This window comes from Adiantum capillus-veneris, chromosome 30 (genome assembly GCF_014529385.1).
Source record: "Adiantum capillus-veneris isolate H3 chromosome 30, ASM1452938v2, whole genome shotgun sequence".
Lineage (NCBI taxonomy): Eukaryota > Viridiplantae > Streptophyta > Polypodiopsida > Polypodiales > Pteridaceae > Adiantum > Adiantum capillus-veneris.
This window is the reverse complement of record NC_140960.1, coordinates 42,920,852-42,945,026: the sequence shown is the minus strand read 5'-3', so window position 1 is coordinate 42,945,026 and position 24,175 is coordinate 42,920,852. Positions and strand designations below refer to the sequence as shown.

General features: G+C 44.3%; 1 protein-coding gene and 1 pseudogene across 2 annotated transcripts in view; both read left to right on the top strand.

The window, feature by feature from the left end:
• Positions 1-24,175, top strand: part of LOC147417861 (uncharacterized) — a 47,596-nt gene that overhangs the window by 15,246 nt on the left and 8,175 nt on the right. Inside the window, exons 2-6 of the mRNA XM_086507580.1 lie at positions 15,526-15,653; positions 15,735-15,797; positions 15,908-16,029; positions 16,510-16,631; positions 16,695-18,267. Coding sequence (XP_086363706.1) covers positions 15,526-15,653; positions 15,735-15,797; positions 15,908-16,029; positions 16,510-16,631; positions 16,695-18,267 — 2,008 coding nt within the window. The remainder of the gene's footprint in view (positions 1-15,525; positions 15,654-15,734; positions 15,798-15,907; positions 16,030-16,509; positions 16,632-16,694; positions 18,268-24,175) is intronic.
• On the top strand, positions 7,788-11,553 carry LOC147417862 (uncharacterized; annotated as a pseudogene). Its single transcript, XR_015187360.1, has 5 exons — positions 7,788-9,130; positions 9,225-9,832; positions 9,934-10,300; positions 10,481-10,642; positions 10,786-11,553. The product of XR_015187360.1 is annotated as an uncharacterized LOC147417862 (transcript).

The following is a 24,175-nucleotide window of genomic DNA, read 5'->3' as shown; positions in this document are numbered from 1 at the left end:
CGTGGAAGTGTATGGACCTCCGTGATTTGCGGCAACAATTGCAAAAAAGCAAGCTGATGGCAGAGCGTACGGAATTCCGTGATTTGCGGGATTGTACGGACGTTGCTTTTGCTCAAGAAATCCTACGCAAGCTGAAAATAGAAGCTTTTTGGGCATTGCTTTATTTTTAAGCTTATTTTTAAAAGATGGCAGCTTTTGGGGCTCTTCTTTTGGCATCCCTTGTAAACAAATAAATAAGTGGTTTGGGCTCCCACTCTGCAGAGCATTTGGACGGAGAGTTTGAGAGTGAGAACCCTCCCACTCCCTTGTACTTTGAGCACAAATTAATACAAAAAGAAATACCGAAAGGGGCGCCAGTCTTTGGGGCCAATATCTCCAGGCACGGAACTCCCCCGGGCCGTGTCGAATCAATTGTGAACTGTGAACATTATTGAAGTGAATCTCTATTGTCTGCTGTGTCGCGGTAGAATCTCGGCTTGAAGTGATACCACGAATCAATTGTGAACTATGAACTGTTTTGAAGTGAATCTCTGTTGTGTCACGGTAGAATCTTGACTTGGAGTGATATCATTGTAACAAACTTGGACACTCCAAATCAAGATTCTATCGCGACACAGTAGAGATTCACTTCAATAATGTTCACAGTTCACAATTGATTCGACACGGCCTAGCGGAGTTCTGTGCCTAGAGATTTTGGCCCCAAAGACTGGCGCCCCTTTCGGTATTTCTTTTTGTATTAATATGTGCTCAAAGTACAAGGGAGTGGGAGGGTTCTCACTCTCAGACTCTGCGTCCAGATGCTCTGCAGAGTGGGAGCCCAAACCACTTATTTATTTGTTTACAAGGTATGCCAAAAGCAGAGCCCCAAAAGCTACCATCTTTTAAAAATAAGCTTAAACATAAAGCAATGCCCAAAAACCTTCTATTTTCAGCTCGTGTAGGATTTCTTCCTTAAAAGCAGCGTCCGTACAATCTCGCAAATCACGGAATTCCGTACGCTCTACCGTCAGTTGCTTCTCTGCAATTCTCGCCGCAAACCACGGAGGTCCGTACATTGCTACGTCAGCATGTCTACGGGTTTTCCGGGAGCTGGCCAGGGTGTGTGTGCGCATCTATTGCCACCCTTTGCCACCCTTGTCCAGGGCCAATGACACGTCACCAGTTTGTGACATCACTTATTAAATGAATTTAAGGGGTTGTTCCCATGTTGTAAAGCCTATATGCTAAACTGACAGTACTGTGCAAGAGAGGGTATGCAACTATAACCTGCCTGAACATGCACGTCCTGCCAGAAGCTCACAAAGTACCAAGCTAGGTCCTAAGCTAATGACTCATGCTAGACTGTAGTAGAAATGTGTCCACATAGCGCAAGTGAAGTGCGCACGTGACAGATTGAGTTTATTAAGTGATTCTCTCTCGTGTCGCACGTCACCAGTTTGTGACATCACTTATTAAATGAATTTAAGGGGTTGTTCCCATGTTGTAAAGCCTATATGCTAAACTGACAGTACTGTGTAAGAGAGGGTATGCAACTATAACCTGCCTGAATATGCACGTCCTGCCGGAGGTTCACAAAGTGCCAAGCTAGGTCCTAAGCTAATGACTCATGCTAGACTGTAGTAGAAACGTATCCACGTAGCGTAAGTGAAGTGCGCATGTGACAGATTGAGTTTATTAAGTGATTCTCTCGTGTGTCGCGCCAGATTCCCGACTTGGTGCGTTCAAGTTTGTTACAGAGAGAATGATACTAGAGGTTCCTTGAGTGATAGAGAGAGGGGAAGACTAACACCAGACGGGGTCCCAAACCAGAAGAGAGAATGATACGAGTGAAGGTTTTGTGAGTAATAGAGAGAGAAGAAGACTTAACACTAGATGGGGTCCCAAACCCCCGTCCAAGGGTCCCCCTCTCTATCACTAGAGAGATGTTTGCTTTAGATTGCACAAATGCTGATACAATGGTCATAGATATTGAGATGTTGATGGGATTATGGTGTAGATGCTTGGATCTACACGCTAATGGCTAGCAAGAGAAAACGCTAGAGATGCTGACGGGACTCTGCAAACTCGGCGAGGCTATGGGCTGACCTGGCACGGCCGAGGTAGAGGATATGCTGAAAACTGAAACTAGAAGGCTGATCTGCTGGCTAAAACTAAAAACGCTCGTTTTGTGATGGGGACAGGACTGAGGTTGGATGCAAAAACACAAGTGGAAGGGATGCTAAAGAAAAACGCCCAAGGGTAAAAGCCAAGGGGGTGTTGGTGTTGCGGTGCTTGTACTGTAGGTACATGACTTGCTTGAAGAGGTGATCCCCATACATAGGTAAATCTTACTAGGTCCAGCGGATGCCAAAAATCCAACGATTTGGTAAATATGCTAATGTCAATTATTAGTGAATTAATAATCCACTCATAAGAGGTGCTTCACATGCAGATACTACCCCCTTGGATACTGATGCTAGACTATGCGAACACTCCTCAGTGCCTACACCTAACAGACACTGATTGTGCTCATGTGCAATCCAAGGGTATGCAATTACGCTAAATTGCCTAGTCATGCACGTTCTTCATGCAAGCTCACAAGGGTGCCAGAACACTTCTTAGGCTATTCTAAACCCTAGAAGTAGGAGTTATAGCTTGTTCACATTCACATTGGGCTAGATGTGCACGTGACATCCCCCCCTTTTTATGGTGAGGTACTAGTACCGAGCGCATGGCTTCCTTGTAGTTTGCTAACAACTCAGGGTAATCTATGAAGAAATCTTCGTCGACCCACATTGCTTCATGGGTTCCACGATCCTTGAACTTCAAAAAGTACTGGCGTGCTTGTTTCTTTGAGCCATAGCGACAACGATGCTTCAAAACCTCCTTCGGCTCCATGACTTCAAATTTGTCTACGATCTCGGGTTCATCCTCTTCAGAAATCTCATTTAAGGGATCTCCTTGAAAAAACTTCAACCAAGAAACATGGAAAGTTGTGCATTGACCATGAGTTAGTCAATCTCAATTTCATAGACACATCATTTATCTTTTTCATGACTGGAAATAGACCATACATCCTAGAAAACAACTTTGGGCACTTGTTTTCTACTTGTTTACGACGTTGCTTCATGATTTTAAGATACAAAAAATCCCCTTCCTTGATAGTAACATCCTGATGATGTTTGTTAGCCTCCCTTGAATAAGATTCTTGAGCCTTGCTTAGCCGAAGCTTCACTCTCTCAATAATCTCGTCCAAGGACTAGCTCTCAGCATTGGTATCAGACAACTAACTAACCAATCTAGTCAACAAAGACTAGAACGGAACGACCAAATGCTACTCATACGGGGTTCTACCAATGGCATTGGAATAAGAGTTGTTTGGAATTGCTTGTACTAAGCAAGAATCCAAAATATTGCTCCCAACGAGATCGTTGATCATGTACATATGACTTTGAAGGCATCAAAGGCTAAATGATTGTAAATTTCAATTTGACCATTCACGTGCACATTGCACTTGAGTCACGTGGACAAGCTATTGCTACAGATCAGCGTGAGTCTTAGTTAGCTTAGAATCTAGCCTAGCATTTTGTGAGCCTCTAGAAGGATGTGCATGGTCAGGGAGGTCATAGTTGCATGCTCTCACTTGCACAATACAGTTTGTATCAGACTTGGACACTCCAAGCCGGGAATCTACCACAACACAGGTGAGCAAGCTGAAAGAACCGAACAAAACTAAGAGAGACACGACACAACGCGGAACTACCACAGCACTGCGTAGTTCCGCGCCCAGAGAGATTGGCCCCAAAGAGAAGCGCCCCTTTCGGTATTTCTTTATTATTAATTCTTCACAAAGTACTATTTCTGAGGGTTCTCGTCTAGGCAATGTTCCCAAGCTCATCTCCTGAAATAGGCCCTGACACTCAATTTATAGGCTCTAGGCCTTCCAAAAGTTGTACCTATGAAAAGCTTAAAGTCTAAAAGCATCTGGCCCAAGAGCTAGCGCTAGGAGGAGCCAGTGCAATTTGAGAAAATCCGTAGCGCAAATTACGGAAATCCATATGGCCTACCACATCATCAGCAAAAATCCTGGGCGTTCATACCATTGCCACGTCATCAACCCTCCACGCCACTTTTAGTCCTTGGTCCCTTAGGCCCCATCAGACAAAGGGACCCATCAGACAGGACCCTATAAGTTGGAGCAACTTATAAAATGGATGTCCTTCAATTTTAGGCCTCTCGGATAGGTTCTGCAAGTTGGTACAACTTCTTCTACATCTTTCAGTAGGGTTCTGACCCCTCGTCCTCCGGAGTCTGTTCTTTAGGTCATGCCACGTCATCACTTTGTGACATAACTAACCCCCTCTTGAAAGAATTGTGATCGCCCTCGATTACGCCTACAAAACCAACATAAGCCAAAAACCAGTTCAGTCTCTTGAAAGAATTGTGATCGCTCTCGATTACACCTACAAAACCAACATAAGCCAAAAACCAGCTCAATCTACACCGACTCTAAGTACCAATGCACTAGACAACACATATCCAGTACTTGCACGAGGACGACACTCATTGAACATTCACATGACATTCACATCACTATCCGCGTCGAGATCCTAGATGAGAATCATGATCACCGTAACGTATTTAGCAATCGCATCCAAATCTCACCGATCTCTAGGGCGGATGTCTTGATTGACTAAATCTTGTTACTATCATATCCACAATACCCCTCAGGTGAGCATGACCGAATGCTACAATCATTTCGTCTTTCAACCATACACTCAAATATGACACACATGTGACATGAGAGAGCACATATAACAAATTCATTTTAAGGAATTTCCATTTCAAAGTACTTCTTTTCATAAAGTCATACTGTAGAATACTTTCAGCCCGTCAATACCCCTAAAATCTCAAAAGAGATCAGTGACTTTATTCCATTTGGGCAATCTATGACAAAGGAGCAGAGTAACTCCCCTCTTGTGCAATCCGCACCGCACCAGATTCCACCCGCTGATCATCGGTAACTGTTCGAATAGTCGAAGCTAGATCAAAACCCTGGAGGTAAAGCTCTTAAATCCAAGGAGTATTCGCTAGGTCCTTTTTCCGTACAAAATATTCTCTTTAAGGGGGGGGGGGGGGGACCAGCCCATCTTCTAGTCCCCAACACTGTGTCGAACTTCTCCCTTCCTATTCTCAATAAAGTCTATATACTATATAAACCTAGATGAATCCAGGATAAGCCCAGATTCACCTTCCTATTCTCAATCAAGTTCTATTTATTAATTGTTCGTGTGCACTCCACTCCCGTTTGCGACAGATGCTCCCTTTCATGTTTGGCTTCGGCACATTGAGCCTCCATTTGCCTTTCGACTTCAGCCTGCTGAGTCTCCCTTTCCCTTTCGGCTTTACCCCGCTAAGTCTCTTGTTATAGCGTCATCCTTATCATGGAATTTCCCAAAGCCTCCATAGAATTTGATGCAATATGCAACATAGATAAGGATGGAGGAGGATTCAATGGTCCTCCTCGTGTAGGGCAAAGTTACCCAAAACAATAGCGGGGGAACAAGAATGGCGGCTGCAAGAGGGAGGATGAGGACCGGAATGCAAACGGGGCCAAAATGGTAAACTAAAGAAACGATATATGTTATATGTATTATAACTCATATGTTAGTGGAAAACTATAAGCTAAGCTTTTGAATTCTACCGCTCTAAATAGAACGATATTTAGGCATGTTTTACGATGACGGAGCTTGAGAGAGGGATGGAGTTTGATGAGAGAGAGAGAGAGAGAGAGAGAGAGAGAGAGAGAGAGAGAGAGAGAGAGAGAGAGAGAGAGAGAGAGGGGGGGGGGGGGGGGGGGGGATTGGAGCTTGAGACACGAGGGAGGGATGGAGCTCAAGAAAGAGAGGTAGAAGCCACATTTGTTCTTTGAGGGTGTTGTGCATTCCGCAAAAAAAGAAGAGAGAGAAGCTAGAGCTCCGTGTCCAAGCTTAAAGATTTAGCAAGGAGAGTAATTGTTACAGACTTGGACAACCCAAGTCGGAAATCGGGCACGACACACAAGAGAATCACTTAAAATACAATTTGATCACACTTTTAAATTAGAGAGTCAACCCTGCCAGACGTAGGTCCGTGCCTAGAGGTATTGGCCCCAAAATCTAGCGCCCCTTTCTTGTATTTATGTTACATTAATGCTTGAGCAAAGTTACAACTCCCACAGGCCCTCTCTGTTCAGAAGCTCATCAGCTAACTGAAGGAAAGAGTTGCCTAGGGTTTATATTTAAAGGCCCTTGGCCTCAAAATCAAAAGCAATTACAAGAAAAGGTGCCAACCCAAAAGCTACTGGCCAAAAAGCAGCCAGCAAAAATCGCAGAAATCCATACAGCCTACCACGTGGCATGTCAAAGCAAAACACGGAGGTCCGTACTGTTGCCATGTCAACATGTCAACACAATCTGCAGAAATCCGTATTGCTGTCCACGTTAGCATCCTTTGTCTCGGGTGGTCATGCCACGTCATCACTTTGTGACATACCCCCCTCTTGAAAGATTTATAATCGCCCTCGATTACGCCTACAAAAGCAGACATGAGCCATAAACCAGTTCAATAGACACTGACTCTAAGAACATACGGACTAGACGACACAAACTTGTACAAAGACAACAGTCACATCATGTCACATTCAAATCATATCACATTAAATCCATCCAGATCTATGACCATGATTCTTGGCAACGTATTTAGTAATCGCATCTAGATCCACACCGGACCTCACCGATGTCGGATTAACCTTATTGCAATCATGTCCATAGATTCCTCAAGACCAAAATGCTACAGTCATTTCGTCAATCATTCCATCTTTCAATCCTGCACTCAAAGACAATCACATGTGTGAGTAATCATTTCCAAAGATTCTTGTTCATTAATTAGACACTGAGTTCATATTGAACAAAGTGTTTCAATCATTCAGTTCTAGTCATCTTATCGATGTGTAGCCAACTCATCCCTCGGGAACTCTTGATGTGCTCGCCATAGTATCCAGTCAGATCATTCATCATCGGTCATCATCATCATTCAAAATTCATGGTCGGGTTTATTCTAGAGCTGTCATTGCTCCCAATTGCGTTTATCATCCTCGATTTCACCTGTTATATGCACATAAAAGCAAGTTCTTCCAAAAATATTAATTTCATACATAAACCAAAGTCATCTTCGGGAATTTCCCATTTCAAAGTGTTTCATGATTCTTATCGTAATCAAGTTCATTCTGGAGCTGCCATTGCTCCCGATTGCATTCAGATGCAAATTCGTCATCATCTCATTCTCGGTTTGATCTGTCATCTGTACACAAATGACAAGATCTTCCAAAAACATTAATTTCACACATGCTGAAATTTTCTGCAGAAACCCTAATTTTCCAAAGTTGTTGGATATAAAATCCGTTCGCGTCAATGCACAGCTTTTGTTGAGAGGGATCGACTTTGCCTTCCGTCACATATCCAAATTCTCAACCATCGAAGAAATTTTTGAAAGTCTCTGCCAGGGTTGTCCACGTCCGTCGAACGGAACGTCCCGTCCGTTCCGTCCGGGTTCTGTCCGATAAAAAAAAAGTGACCGTCGACGGACTTTTTTGACTGTTTTTACAGCCGTTTTGTAGCGCCACGTGCTGGCAGTTTTTGAACGTTAAAAATTGAACGTTGGGGGCCTTGGAGCCTTGGCCCTTGGGGCATCATAAGCCAATGTGCCATCCCCCCCCCCCGCCCCCCCCCCCCCCCCCCCCCCCCCCCCAACATCCACACACACACACACACACACACAAAGCCACATGGGCTATGGCCATGGCACATGGAATTTGAATTTTGAAGCATGCTCTCTCTTTAACCCTCTTCTCCCTCTCTCCTCAAAACCTATATAAGGTTGCCCACCCTCTCTTCTTCTCCATATATCCCTCAAGCTCTCTCATTCATCTCCTTCCCTACTCAAGCTCCCTCAAGCTCTCTCCATTCATCAAGGGCCAAGGCTTCAAGCTTTGGCACTCCATCAAGGCTTCAAGCTTTGGCACTCCATCAAGTCTTCAAGCTCTCCATTACTCCTTCAAGCTCCCTTCATCTCCTTGAAGCTCTCCATTGTTCCTTCAAGGCTCAAGCTTTCTTCATCTCCTTCAAGCTCTCTATTATTCCTTAAGCTCCCTTCATCTCCATCCATCTTCTTCAAGCTCTCCATTACTCTAAAGTTCTCTCATCACTCCCCATCCCTCAAGCTCTCCATAATGCCGCCCGCTCTTCATGAAGCCTTCAACAAGCATTGCCGCTACTTTGAAAGGGTGAAGAACAAGCAAAATGTTTGCAAATGGTATTGCAAATATTGCCCGAAGACCATGACCTCAAGCTCCACCCGCCTTATCATCCACTTGACCAAGGTGGGAGGGGAAGCGGGTCCTTGTCTGAATATCCCCGACGACATTCTCCAAGAGTGCAAAGTAAAGTATCTCCCCTTGAAGACGCGCAAGGCGGTTGCAAAGGCATCGGAGGAGGTGGTTCCGCCCGACCATGATCTCTCCGATTCGGGAGAGGATGCTTCTCCATCAATGTCCGTTGCATCCGGCGGCGCTACCATGGCCTCCACCGAGGGTGGTAGCGTCTCAAAGAAGAGCAAAAGAAGTCATGGTGGGCGGCCTCCAAAGCAAGCTACTCTTGCACAAACGGTGGGTGGAACTTCCGGTCCATTGTCTTTCCTCAAAGAGAGGCAACGACAAGCGGAGATAGAGATTGCACGCACCATCATTGAGTGCAATCTCTCTTTTCATATTCTTCGCACAGATCGTTGGAAACGCATGGTGAAGGCTATTGCCGCGGTTGGTCCATGTGAAGGGTGGACGGGAGTGTCATACCATGACATGCGCACCAAAAAGCTTGATGAAGAGAGGGCACGAATCGACAAGTCTCTTGACCCCGTGCGTGCCGGATGGGAAAAGTATGGTTGCTCTATTCTCACCGATGGATGGAGTGACCGCAAGAAGAGGGGAATCATTAATATCCTTGTCTCATGCCGTCTTGGCACCTACTTCTTGCGAGCGGTTGATGCGGGAGCAAGGGGGAAAAAGGTCACGGGTGCCTTCATTTACCGCCACATTCGTCAAGCCATAAAAGAGGTAAAATTTTTGATTTCACTCTCAAGTATCTACTATTTTCAATTTTGTCTTTTGCCTTGGCTCTTCTCACTTTCCCTTCTTTCTCCATATGTAGATCGGTCCAAGCAACGTCATTCAAGTAATCACTGACAATGCCTCCAATTGTGCTTCCATGGCCAAAAAGCTAGAGGCGGAGTATCCACACATAGTATGGACTCCATGTGCATCACATTGCATTGACCTCCTCTTGGAGGACATTGGCGACCTACCTTGGGTAAAGGACATTCTATCCCAAGCCCTCTCCATCGTCAACTTCATCAACAAAAAGGTGAGAGTACTTGCGATATATCGCACTTACTCCGGCTTGGAGTTGAAGAAGCCTTCCGCAACACGCTTTGCCGCTATGTGGCTCCTCCTTGAGCGCCTCTATGATGTGCAAACCAACTTGCAAAAGACAATGGTCTCGGATGAGTTCAAAGCATGGATTGAAGAAGAGACCCAATCATCCCAACAAGATGCAAAGGCCATCCAACGGCTTTGCTTGAAGGAGGAGTTTTGGCAAGAGGTCAAGGGTCTTGTCATGGTGGTATTGCCATTGTATAAGGTGCTTCGGATGACCAACATGGAAGGGTCTACCATAGGTCTCCTTTACCACTTCATGGAGGAGGCTTACAAGGAGATTGAGAGATCCACCATTCTTGATGGAGCACCCGATGGTTCACGGTAAACATATCACCTTATGATTTATGTACATTGTAAGTTGTCTTTTTCTATCTACGGTTCTACCCTTCCATGCTTGACTATCTTTCTCTCTCTCTTTGTAGTGATGTGTTGGAGGACTCTCCAAAGAGAGATGACATTCTCTTCCTTGTTAAAAAGCGGTGGGATTGGATGAGGCGACCAATCCATGGCTTTGCCGCCCTCTTGCATCCGGCTTTCAAAAAGCCATCAATCTTTGCGGATCAAGCACTTCAAGAGGAGCGCGACAAGTACCTTCCAAAGATACTCAATGAAGAACACCATGGAGAGTTTCTCCAAGAGCTCATCAACTATGGAGACCAAAGAGGCACGGCATTTGCTTCCTCGGTGTGTTGGAAGAGGGATTCGTTAGTGAAGCCTCTTTTTTGGTGGGAATGTTTTGGCTATCAATTGCCTCACCTATAAAGGGTGGCATTGAGGGTTCTTGGACAGGTATATCATATATATTAATAATTATACATAATACCATACCATAAATTATAAATTTATAATCTCAATCATGTCATCATTTGACATTCATCATTCATGTGACATGTCACATAAGTCACCTCTCAATTGAAAATTCCCACAATTCAAATCTCATGCCTCTCTTCTATCATCTATGTGCTCTAGGATTGCTCATCGGGTGCATGTGAGCGGAATTGGTCGGCGTATTCTCTTATACACACCAAGATCCGCAACAAGCTTTCTACGAAGCAATTGGAGCGGCTTATCTATTGTCTCTCCAATTTACGTATGTTGAGGTCCATGCACGAGATGCCAATGGCTAGGCAGGTAATTGAGTTGGCTACATCATACTCTTTATTTATGCTTTCACATGTATGATGTAATATGTATGATGTATCATGTGCTCATATTTTTGGCATACCAAATTGCTAACTCCATTAATCTTCTTGCATGTTGTAAATGACAAATAGGTGAATGTAGATGAATGCAAGCTCTCCATTGAGACTCTTAAGAGTCTCAACAAAGATCACGATCCAGAGGAGGAGCAAATATTTCGAGACCTCTACTTGGAGTTGGAGGAGATTGATCGGCGTGTCTCTCGCACACGGTCTCGCAAGAAGGTGGTTGTGCGAGCTTTGGCAACTACAGGTAGAGGAGCTTCCACTTCGGTTGCTCGTGGGAGTGGAAGAGCGTCGGCACGGACACCCAGGACCTATGTGCGGCGAGGCTCGGGTAGCGGATCTACTATGGCAGACACCACTTTGGAGAATGTGTCCACTTCTAGACCTGCGGATCCTAGAGAGCCAGAGTTTGATGATGAGGGCAACATCCTTAGTGAGGGAGATTATGGTCTTGCATCTAGTGCATCTGATGCAAGTAGTGATGCAGCTACCTCTAGCTCAAGCTCGGACCACAACTCCGGTGATGAGAGCGATATGAGCACTTAGAACTCTCTCTTTATGCTTTAAAGTTTGTACCCATGGGCCATGAGACTATGAGTTGTGTCACTACTTTTTTGTACTACTTTTTGTCACTTGTATCTCTCGAGCCTCGACTCTCTACTTATGTAATGAATTATGAAATCAAATGCAATCATGATCATCTTTTTTCGAACATTGCCGTTTTCAATGTCCATGGCCAAATCTTTAATGTTCTTACTTGTAAGACATCTCCTTTGAGTTGTATGTACTTAATACTAAGTAGTTACTCATAATAGAGTAAAAGCTTTTTAAAATATATGATTTATTTTTTTGCATCGTACGTTACGTCAACGTACGTCTAATTTTTTTTAGTTCGATTAGTACCGCACGTCTTCGTACGTGTAACCATCGTACGTGACCGTACGTGTCAACTATGGTCTCTGCAACACAAAAAAAAGCGTCAAAAAGCATTTTTAGGGCAAAAACAAACCCCTTTTTCTCTTGCAAGTGATCTTGAATTTCTTTAAGGCTTATGCCCTATAAGACAGAGCGATGAAGACAAGAGCACGTCCGATGCGCAATGAAGTAAGGGTGGGAGTGGCTAATAAGTACGGGGTCGGGACACCAAGATTCTTTGATAAAATAAAATATCTTGTAAAACTTGGAAGCACCATCTTGCTCCGTCTGCTCGTTGGTAAAACCGGTATGCTTTCAGAAAAGCACACGCCTAAAGCTCTGACACCATTGTTACAGACTTAGACACCCCAAGTTGGAAATCAGGCACGACACACAAGAGAATCACTTAAAATACTTCACAACTTGATCACACTTTTAAATTAGAGGGTCGACTAGGCCCGGCGTAGTTCCGTGCCCAGAGGTATTGGCCCCAAAATCTGGCATGCCTTTCGATATTTATGTTCATATTTAAAGGCCCTTGGCCTCAAAATCAAAAGCAATTACATGAAAAGCTGCCAACTCAAAAGCTATTGACCCAAAAAGCAGCCAACGAAAATCGCGAAAATCCGTACAACCTGCCACGTGGCATGTCAACGCAAAACGCGAACCGCCCTGTCGTAGCACCATACGCGCGCATCCCAGCTCCATGGCCTTGCAGGCAGCAGAGCAAAACAGGAGCCGCTCCAACGAAAACCCTAGAGCTACATCCATGATCAAACCTATGGCTTTTCTCCTCGGCCTCTCTCTTTCTATAAATTTTAATCTTCCTCTTCAGATTGTTTCGGAACGGTGTTCCGTTCCCTACTCCGTCCCACTTTCCGAACCCGTCTGAAATGCCGTTTTAGAACGTTTAGGCTGCATATGTAACAAACTTAGACACCCCAAGTCAAGATTCTACCACGACACAACAGAGATTCACTTCAAAATATTTCACAAAGCTGACACGGCCCAGCGTAGTTCCGTGCCCAGAGGTATTGGCCCCAAAGACTGGCACCCCTTTCGGTATTTCTTTTTATATTAATCTATGTCCAAAGTACAAGAGAGTGGGCGGGTGCTCACTCTCAGACTCTACGTCTAGATGCTCTAAGAAGTGAGGCCCAACCAACTTATTTATTGGTACAAGGGATGCCCAAAAGCAGAGCCCCAAAATCATTAACTTAAAAATCTTTTAACTCAAAAGCAATGGGCCCATAAGCTGCCATAAAATCAGCCAACGTAATTTCCGTTGATCTGTACGGAATGCCACGTCAGCACTGTCAGCGTTTTCTGCGCCGCGAATTCCGAAGGTTTCGTACAATCTGCCACATGTCAACTTGGCGGCGCATAATGCGGGTTGCTGCCACGCCATCTGTTGCTTGCAGGTGTGTTCGGGGGCCAGCCACGTCATCAATTTGTGACAACATACCGCCCGTTCCCTGTTATACCAGAACTTCAGACACATCACCTTCACACAAAGTATCCATTCCACTTTAGATGATGACCATGCACTGAGTATTGGGGTTCTTGGGGTTGGTCGATACTTGGGGTACTTGGGTACTTGGGATTCTTGGGTTGTCACGTGACACATCCAACCCTATGTGTCCGTGGACAAGCTACAGCATAACAAGGGTTCCGTCAGTCGAGTCAGTCTAGATTAGAAGTGATCTGGCACTTTTGTGAGTCTATTCGTAGACCATGCATGCCCAGTCACTTAGTGTAGATGCATATCCTCTGGTTGCACACAGCATGATCATAAGCATTCCCATCAGAATCCATCAGAATCCTTCGGGGAAATTTTCCAGTGCATTTAGCCTATTTTACCTATTTTTGACATTTTTCACTTATTAATTTAAGTGACTTTTGTTGGAAAGTAGGTAGGCCAAATTGGGTAAGATAATATATAAGCAAACCAAGGTTAGCACTAAATGGTAGATGAGCAAGGAGAACAGCAGGCTTCGGCGACAGGTTCCCTCTCTCTCAGCAAGACTCCCAAGTCCTTGGCGTTTTTCCCCAAGCAGCCTTAGCGTTTTCACTTCCCAGCACTAATGCCAGGAGGTTGCAGTCCCTAGCGTTTTCAGCAACAAGGTCCTCATCGCCAAGAGTTCCTCATCCCACAGCCTAGCGTTTTTGCAACAGTTGCCATCGCCAGCGGATCCCCATGCCTAGCGTTTTTGGTCCTATGATGGTTATATTGTCTTGTGGGTGACTACCATGGGTCTATACCTTGCACTTTCCTTTAAGGGTGAATTTGGGCTTATCCTGGATTCATCTAGGTATATCTATTTTCAGCTTGTGTAGGATTTCTTGCGCAAAAGCAGATTCCGTACAGTCCTGCAAATCACGGAATTCCGTACGCTCTACCATCAGCCTGCTTTTCTGCAATTCTCGCCGCAAATCACGGAGATCCGTACACTGCCACGTCAGCATGTCTGTGGGTTTTCCGGGAGCTGGCCAGGGTGTGTGTGTATCTGCTGCCACCCTTGTCGAGGGCCAATGACATGTCACCAGTTTGTGACAAGTGACTTATAGTATAATAAAGAAATTGTAGCGGATCGTACGTATTCTGCTGACTCAGCATGACCAGCGTATAAAGGCCAGCCTTGCGCGCTGAAGAAAGCAAGAAGAAAGGAAAGAAGGCGACGATTAGTTGTGACCAGCGTTCATCATCAGGACAGTTCAGCGTTTAGCATCAGTCCAGCCAGCGTTTAGCATCAGTCCGGCCAGCGTTTAGCATCAGTTCAGTCCAGCGTTTCAGAGGCCAGCAGATCAGCGTTTTCAGATTGCAGCACCAGCACAGGCATGAAGCATTTAGTTTTCAGCCCTAGCCTTGTCACAGTTGCAAACCTGAGCCGTCGACCGTGCTAGCAGATTTCGGCGTTCAGCCATAGACCTGTCGTCGACCTAACCGTCTTCAACATAGACCCGTAGAACTTCTCCCCGTTGACTTCGTCGTCTTTGACATAGACCTCAGCAGTACCCAGCATCGGTAGCATCAGTACCCATTAGCATCAGCATCTCAACATTTAGACATTGTATTAGTATTGTGCAAGAATAAAGAAAGTACTTGCTCTGGCAACAGAGCAAGGGGGCCTTGAGGGTTTGGGACCCGACATTCGGTGTCGTCTCTTTTCTCTCTCTCTCTCTCTCTCTCTCTCTCTTTCTTTCAGTTTATTTTAGTTCTTTCAAGTGAAGTGAAGAGTCCCTTGTGTTTGTCCGGAGTACTAGATTTGAGCTAAATCGTTAAACACTTCTGCTGCTCCTGACACAATCACAATTTAATGAGAGACGACACGGCCCGACGTAGTTCTGTGCCAAGAGGTATTGGCCCTAAAGTTTGGCACCCCTTTCGGCATTATTTTTATAATAACAATTGAACAAAGTACAAGTTTCGCGGGTCCTCTCTGCTCAGTGCTCCCAGACGATTTTGGCTGAAGAGAGACCCTGGTTAGCGCAAATCGCGGATTTTTGTATAGCCTCCCATGTTAGCCAGCCAGCCCGTTTTGCAGCGTCCGTACAGCCTGTCCATGTCAGCACTCCATGCGATTTGGATTATTTATTAATAAATAGAGTGTCCCCAAGGGCCCCATCGAACGAGACCCCATAAGTTGGGAACAACTTATAAAATAATCTTTTATCCAACTGGTCATGCCACGTCATCATTTTGTGACACTCTTTTCTCTCTCTTGTCTTTTGCACAACTCTCTCATGAAGTAAAAGGAACCTTGAGTACGCACTGAGCACTCATCTTGAGTTACCTTAAATCACTTCTGCTGCACTTTACAATTGCACTTGTAGTAAGGATTGTTTTTCATTTTTGCTAGCAGCACATTGAAATACTCTTGGTTCTAAATGCAGGCATCAGCAGTACATTGGAAAGGTAAAATATGCAGCTTTTCAAACTCAAGGTGCTGGAAGAAAGCGTGTAGTAGTTGCCACTGATCAAAAGGTTATAGCTTCTCTAAATCTCCGAAGCGGCGAAATCTGTGAGTAGAAAATATCAAACCTGGTGGTTTTGTACAAGCAATGAGATAAAATGCCTTCTTATAGATGGCAACCGATTGCAGTTTGGAAGCATGTCTTTGGGGAGCTGGACAACATTGATGGATTGGAATTAGTGCTTGGAAAATGTACGTTGTAGGGCAAGGTTATTTTGAAGCTTGGGCACTGTTAATTTGTTTGCAGTATCAAAATTCATCCCTACCATAGCTCTAACACAATACTTGTTGAATTGATTTAGATGTTCTTACATTGTCACAGCAAGGAAGCATGTTAAGAGCATGGCATCTTCCAGATGGCCAATTAGTCTGGGAAACATTTTTGCAGTCTCCAGGCTCCAATCAAATGCTTTCTCTGACATCGGTATTTCTGCTTAGAGAGTTTTTTTTCCGTTGTTTTCCTGTTGTGAATTTTATGTGCTATGTGCAATAAGGTATGCATGGGGCCAGGCAAAATCTCAAGAGTTACTTCTGACTGAGTTTGCGAACAAATTTACTTGCAGCCTTTGTCAGTGACTCATTTAGTGTAGACCGAGGATTTTATTGAAAGAAAGCATCTTCCTTTTTATGCTCCTAAATTTTCAGCTGGTCTCTAGCTTGTTCTGTTGATGTGGAGAGGCATGGAGTCTGCTTTGTAAGCAGGCCATCTGTAGCGTCCAGCTGCTTGTCACTCTATCTTCCCCTAGGGCATAAGTTTTGTGAAGTGCCACCAATCTTCTTTGCTCATCATTCTGTGTTGTGTAATGTTGGGCTTGATGCACAGATCAACTGAAGCGGCTCTAAATTTACTACTATATGTTTAGTTGCACAGGACTTGCTTGCTAAAGCAGTGCCACTTTTGCAGATTGATCTACATACCGGCGCAGGGAAGGGAAAGGTTGTGGTGGTTCTAGGAAACAAACTTTTACATGGTGTTTCTAGTGTTGATGGTGCAATTTTATGGACTGTTGAAGCCTCGGAGCAAAGGTGTGTTTACTGATGTCTTTAGTTATTTGATACATTTTTTCCTGAAGTTTTTTGTCATTGCAGTGATAATGGAGAAATGGGCATCAAGAAAATTATTCACAATGATGATAAGAGTATATATGGTGTTGGTTTGGTGGGAACGTCAGCTTTCTTCATATGGGATATAGATGGAAAGACAGGGCACCTGAATTCTAAAAAAATAATCAGCTTTCAGGGGGAGCTATCGTCCGAAGAACTAGTGGTTACTGACTCTGCAGTGGTTGCCTTGGACTCTAAGGGCGAGAACATTGTTTTTAGTTCCATCTACCATATGGATCAGCAGGCTCCACATCTGGCCAGTATAAAAGACCTCATCTCAAGTGGACTTGGGAGACCCCGTTTACTTGAAGGAACTTTGGAGGGTTTTTTTGCTCTTCAATTTAGCAATCAAATGGCTTTGATGAAGCTAGGTTCTTCATGTAATGATGTAGAATTTGTTCAAAACTATGAGGGTTATTCAGTAATTAGCAAGGCTGTTGAACTTCCTGGAAAGAAGGCTGCATTATCAGTGATGCAGCATGTGACGGCTGACAAGATTGCTTTGCACATTGTAATGAATGAAGGTGGTGAGATCGAGGTTTCTAGTGAGCTCGTTGATTCCGATATACAGAAAGGTTTCATACAAAAGGCTTTCTTGAATACTTATGTTCGTCATGACCGGTCTCATGGGTTTCGTGTTCTAATAGTAGCTGAAGATGCTTCCTTGTCCCTTCTACAACAGGGAGAGGTTGTATGGAACAGGGAGGACGGATTGGCTTGCATTATTGAGGCATCTACTGCAGAGCTTCCGGTAGAGAAGGATGTTGTTTCAGTGGCCAAGGTTGAGCATGGCTTGCTTGAGTGGTTGAAGGGCCATTGGCTCAAGCTTAAGGCAACTCTAATGCTAGCCAGCCTTGAGGAAGTTGCGGTAGTGCAAAATTTGCGGTTGAAGAGTGCAGATAAAACTAAGATGTCTCGAGATCATAATGGATTCAGAAAGCTCTTGGTTGTTTTGACACAGACAGGAAAGCTTTATGCTCTTCATAGTGGAGATGGCAGGATAGTGTGGTCTTCATTCATTCCTGGGTTAAAAACTTATTCATCATCGTCAGGAGGGAGGCTGACGATGCTGAAGCTGTTACCTTGGCAAGTTCCTCATAAACATGCTTTGGATGAAAATCCTGTCTTTCTTGTTGCTGCAAAACTTGTTACTGGAGACAATCAGGTTGGTTTGCTTGCTTGGGTGGATGCTTTTAGCGGAAAAGAGATAAGATCAGCTAAGCTAACTTATTTCATCGAGCAAATTATCCCATTACCCTACACAGATTCTGCAGAGCAGAGGCTGCATATTATTATAGATGACCATGCAAATGTTCATTTGTTTCCATCCACAGAGGAGAGTCTGCAACTATTTATGGAGCATGCCCCAAGCACGCACTTCTATATGATTGATGAAGAAAAAGGAATCATTACAGGTTTTGTTGTCAAAGGTCCTCAACCTGCATCACCAATAGGTCCATCTGATGGCATCTTGTTTCAATCACAAAAGCTTTGGACCATCATGTTTCCTGGTGACTCTGAAAAGATTATCACAACAGCAACCAGAAGGTTGGATGAGGTGTGTATGTATGATTATAATGCACTTTTTTTGCTACACTTTGCTTGAAACAGGCTAGCTGATATGGCCTAATCAAGGATACATTGAAAGTCTCTGTTTATGGCTGCCATAAATGCTAGGTCCATCCTCCCCAACTACCTGCAACATATCTGCAAAATAAGGAGATTTTACATGGAAATGTGGGATGTCTACTGCATCAAAAAAAAACTGCGCACAGCCATGCTTGCATTCTTTCTTGCTTGTAAGTTCAGAGCCTGGGTAAAACTCCCTTGACTGCCATGCAGTCCACTAGCTTTTCGTCTCTTTGAAGAAAAGGCAGCTTGCATACTTACTGGAAAGGACAATCCACATGTAGCATCATTACTTGTAGATGCATTACCTACATCACCCATATCTACAAATAAATCAGCATCAATTTGAGCCCCTGGTGCATTTGCTTGCAAACCAACATGCAATGTCCTCACCACTTCTTTGACATCGCCTGGGGGAGTCTGACATTTGTCCACCCCAAATCCCTTCAATCCCAAAATATGTGCTCTAAGACATGCTGGACCACCATCCCATATGTGATCACAGAATTTGCATTTCATGGTGCACATACCTTGCCACGGTTTTTGAAAATAATCACGTAGTTCCACTCTTCCCCTTTCCTCCTTTCCATTACGAGTCGCGGCAACGACAATATGTAGGCTGTAGTAGACAAGGAGAGAGGGGAGTGTGTCTGAAATTGGCATTAGAATGTGTTGTGTGTAGACTCTAGAGAAGAGGCACTAAGGTTGGGAGTCTCCACCTGTGTGTGTACCCCTGAGTCTGTGACTGTGGACTGCAATTTCCCACCAGTAGTGGGGTCAATTTCCTCTGTCAAAATTTCGGTAGCAAAGAGAATAAGGCCTCAAATTAGTTGCTCACGACCAAATCATCCAAAGTTGGCCTCAATTTTTTTTCTATTGAATATTGCAGGTGATGTATGGTATTGCGTCCCATACTTCCCTTTTTTCAAGCGTTTGCAAACCTATGGGATCTACCATAAACGTATAGAAAAATCTATGGTAGGATGATCGGAATTATGCCATATGGTGTGCGCGTAGTGCCCATGATGGTGGTCTTTGACTTGTATGAGCTTTGAGGCTTCGTACACAACATAGAGCCATGCGCACATGACAAGAAACTACAAACTTACGATGAAAACCTACGCCTTGAAGTGAGACTGTTATTGTAGGATATTCATGCGTGATTGAAGAGTACATGCCAGGAGCAAATCCAGAAACCACTATAGGGTCCACTAGAATAGCTTCTTAACGTACACTCTTCACAAGAGAATTGCTAATCACATTATGCATATTGCCAGGATCAAAGAAGATCACTATGCGCTCACTATTCACATGACGATAACACTTAATGAGAGACTCATCTAAATGATCATTAGAAGTTTGGGGCACATTAGTTTTCTCTTTTATGAAACTAACAGAAGATGTGGAATGTGTAAGGTCTGCTCTCAATGAGTGGAAAAGAGAAACGAGGGGAGGTTGGACAAGCCCTTCTTTTCTAGGTTACCTGCCACTCTTCAAAAACACAGATTAGAGAGATCGACATGCCCAAGTGGTCTTGGGTTACGTGCAATCTTAAACAATCAGTTTTTTTTTTCTATGGTTCTTTATGGCTTAATTTCCCTTAAGACAGAGCGATGAAGACGGAAGCGCACTCGATGTGCGATGGACTAAGGGTGGGAGTGCCTAATAAGTCCGGGGCGGGCCGGGCCATGAGATTCTTTGAGATAAAATCTTGGAAAGGTTCTTTTCTTGAGTGATGATACCGGACATTGCCAAAGAGCTGTGATACAAATGTTATGTACAGCAGAAGTGATTCATGGTGTATGCTCTTGAGTCCTTTTAATGAATGAGAGACTTCCTTACTTCATGAGAGTTGTGCAATAGACTAGAAAGAGAGAGAATGATACTGTGAGAAAAGGTGCCGTGAGTGATAGATAGATAAAGAGAGAAGACTCACACCATATGAAAACCCCCTCCAAGGGTCCCTCTCTAGCGATAGAGAGGTATTCACGGGGACGGGCACCATGTGCCAACGGAAAAGAACAAACTGAACAACTTTAAGCACTTCAAATAACAACTAAAAAGAAAGAGATGCATGACACGAGATGGGAGTGGCGGAGTTCCATCCCAAGAAGCACTCGCCCCAAACCTTGGCGCCCCTTTCGATATTTCTTTATATTGTTGGAACTGAGTAGAACTCCCATGGCTCTGCTCCGCATCGCCCGCAGGTAGACTGATAGAGTGAGAGCCCATGGGTCATATTTGTAAGGCTATGGTGGATACACCAACGTAGTGTTCATAATTAATTAAGCATAATTACAATGACTAATTAAGTGCACAAATACTAATCCATTGGCTAATCAAGATTAATACACAATGTAGAGAAGTAGGATAGCTTGCATTGATTTAAGGTAGCGTGAGTTTGTACAATGGAACTCCATTTATTGATGGAGTGATACATGCAAGTATAGAAGTGGTAGATGCTAGTGCATCCACATATGTGGCTAGGTGTTGTGTGCATGAGGAGTTTTAGGACAAGTGTATGCTCCATGTGGCATAAAAATAAAGTACTAGGTGTAGGCATGTTTCCCACTATAGTGTGTGGGAGTAGCACCATAAGGAGTAGTTCACATAGGCATAGGATGAAAGTAGGTTTAAAACCCTAACAATATTAAAAAGCCCTTGGCCTCTAAAAGCAATTTACATGAAAAGCATTTAAGTTTTAAAAGCATTTGACCTTCCAAAAGCAACCAACACAAAATAAGGGAAATCCGTACAGATTGCCACGTGGCACTGTTAGTGCAAATCGTGAGCGTCCGTACAGCTGCCACGTCATCTTCTTTTACGCAAGAAATTTGTGTGTGTGTGTTGGTCCTGCTTTATATTGGGTAACTTGGGCCTCATCGGACGGGGTCCCATACATTGGTGGGGAACTCTTCTTTTAAAACAATAGGCCTCTCGGCAAGACTGTAAGTTGGTAAAAGTTCTTGTGCCGCTTCTACTTCTTCTGCTCTTCTGCTTAGGGTTTAGGCCCCTTGGTTGGGATTTGCAAGTCGGCTTCGTTTTTTAATGCTTGACACGTCAGCAATTTGTGACATATTTGCTTTAGACTGCATAAATGTTGATACAATGGTACTAGATGTTGAGATGCTGATGGGAGGCTAAGGGCTGAAATGCAAAAGCTCTAGGGGAACCGATGGGATCTGCAAACAACTGACGTCAAGGCTATGGACTGATTTGCTAACGCCGATGTCGACGATGGGCTGAAAACTGAAAACGCTGGCTGATTTGGTACGATGCACTGAATTTTGAAAAGGTGGGCTGATATGGTGCAAGAATGCCAGAGAGGGGTGCTGAGGTACTGCGGGTACTGACTTATGCTTGAGAAGTGACCCCTAGTGGTAAACTTAAAGTTGGGTTCGGCAATGGTCGTAAAAACCCACGATTTCTAAAAATGATGCAAAAATGTCACATATTAATAAGTTGATGAACTATTAATAAGAGGTGATTCACATGCAAATAAATACCTAGGCTGAGTACTAATGCAACTGTATGGGAACACTCCCCAATGCCTACACGCAGCAGACATTGGCTATGCTCATGTGCAACCAGAGGGTCTGCAGCTAATCTAAAGTGCGTGGACATGCACGTCGTGTGTATAGGCTTACAAGGGTGCCATAACACTCCTAGGTTGTCCTAAACCCTAGAAATAGGAGTAAGCTTGTCCATATGCACATAGGGTTAGCTGTGCACATGACATCCTTCTTGCGGGTGTATCCCTTGGCGGCCTTGCGCTCGCACCAAAGTTGCTTTTTCCTACCGCAGGTCGATTGGCATGCCGTAATGTGCAAGGTCACTCTTAACGAGTGGAAAGGGGAACGAGGGGAGGATAGGCAAGCCCTTCTTTTCTGGTTTATGTGTCACACTTCAAAAACAGAGATTAGAGAGATCGACCCATGCAAGTGTTCTTGGGTTATGTGCAATTTCAAACAAGAAAAATAAATTTATGCGATTCTTTTATGGCTTAATGGCCCTTAAGATAGAACGACGAAGACAGGAGTGTGCCCGACATGCGATGGACTAAGGGTGCGAGTGGCTAGTTAGAGAGGGGTTCTGTGGGTTCTTTTCTTGAGTGATGATACCGAACAATGCCAAAGAGCTCCGATACCGCTGTAATGTGCTGCGGAAGTGTTTGATGGTGAGGTTATGGTTGAAAACTGAATTGCTAGTTTTGATAAGATGATCTGGTACAAAAACGCTAGAGATGCTAAGGTGCAGCGGATACTTGGTGCTGGTTCTGAGGGTAATGACTTATGCTTGAGAAGTGACCCGTAGGGTCACTCATATATGGGATTAAAGCTGAGTCGAGCAATGGAAATAAAAATCCCAGGATTTCTAAAAATGTCTCTTATTAATGAGTTAATAAACTCACTTGTAATAGGTGCTTCACATGCAGGTAAATACCTAGGCTGGGTACTAAATTACTAATGTAACTGTATGGAAACACTCCCCAATGCCTACACCTCGCGTAATAGACTTGGGCACCTCAAGTTGAGAATCTGGCACGACACACGAGAGAATCACTTAAAAATACTTCACACTTTAATTGCAGTTCAATTGAGTTGACACGGCCCGACGCAGCTCCGTGCCTGAGAATATCATGGATCCTTGGAATAGGGAATCTGTTCTTGATGGTGATTTTATTGAGAGCTCTATAGTCAATGCACATCCTCCAAGATCTGTCTTTCTTTAATACTAGCAATATCGGAGAGCTGACACATCCAACCCTATGTGTCCGTGGACAAGCTACAGCATGACCAAGGTTCAGTCAGTCTAGAATAGGAAGTGATCTGGCACTTTTGTGAGTCTGTTCGCAAACCGTGCATGTCCAAACACTTAGATTAAACGCATATCCTCCGGTTGCACACAACATGATCATCTGATTTCCATCAGAACCCATAAGAACCCATCTGGAGCATTTTTACAGTACATAGACCTATTTTCCCTATTTTTGACATTTTTCACTTATTTATTAGTGACTTTTCAAACCAGAGTTAGCACTTTCTGGCAGAAGAGGCAGCAAGAGCACCTTGCTCAACAAGCAACTTCTCAGCAGAACCCCACAGAGGCCTAGCGTTTTGCCAGAGACTGCAACACCTAGCATTTTTGGACCAAAGCAGCCAACGTTTTTGCATATGCATCATCCTGGCGACAGAACCCCATCTGATCAGCCTAGCGTTTTGCATTGCAAACCACCGGCAGCAGTTGCATCTGCATCACACTTCAGCGTTTTGCAGATTCATCACGATGGAACCTCATTAAGCACCAGCGTTTTCAGTTTTCAGCAGTCAAACATCGTAGTAGAACCCCCGAACCTCGCAGATCTCACCTTCCCGCAACAGATTCTTGCCGCACGGTCAGATCCTGCGAAGTTTGCAGATTCAGCCCGGAAAACGGAGATTTCAGCATCTGCGTTTTCAGCGCGTCGTCGTCATCGACATAGAGTTAGAATTCAGCAGATAAAGATTTGCAGATTTCAGCCATTTGCATTTTCAGATTTCAGCCCGTCGTCTCGTCGTCGTCCTCATCGTCGTCGACATCGTCGGCAAGTCCAAGCATTGTAGAGATTTGTGCAATCATAAGTAAACCGCTCTCGCCATAGAGAGTCAGGCCTTCGGAGGATGGTTTGACAACATTCTGGTGTCGTATTCTCTTCTCTCTCTATCTCTTAGTTTCATGCACTTTCACTCACAGTGTCCATTCACTTTGTTGGTGTCCATTGCACTCTCTCATTAAGAATGGAAGGCTCTCCCTTCCCTAAGTAAAAGGAACCTTGAGCACACTTCGGAGCACTCATC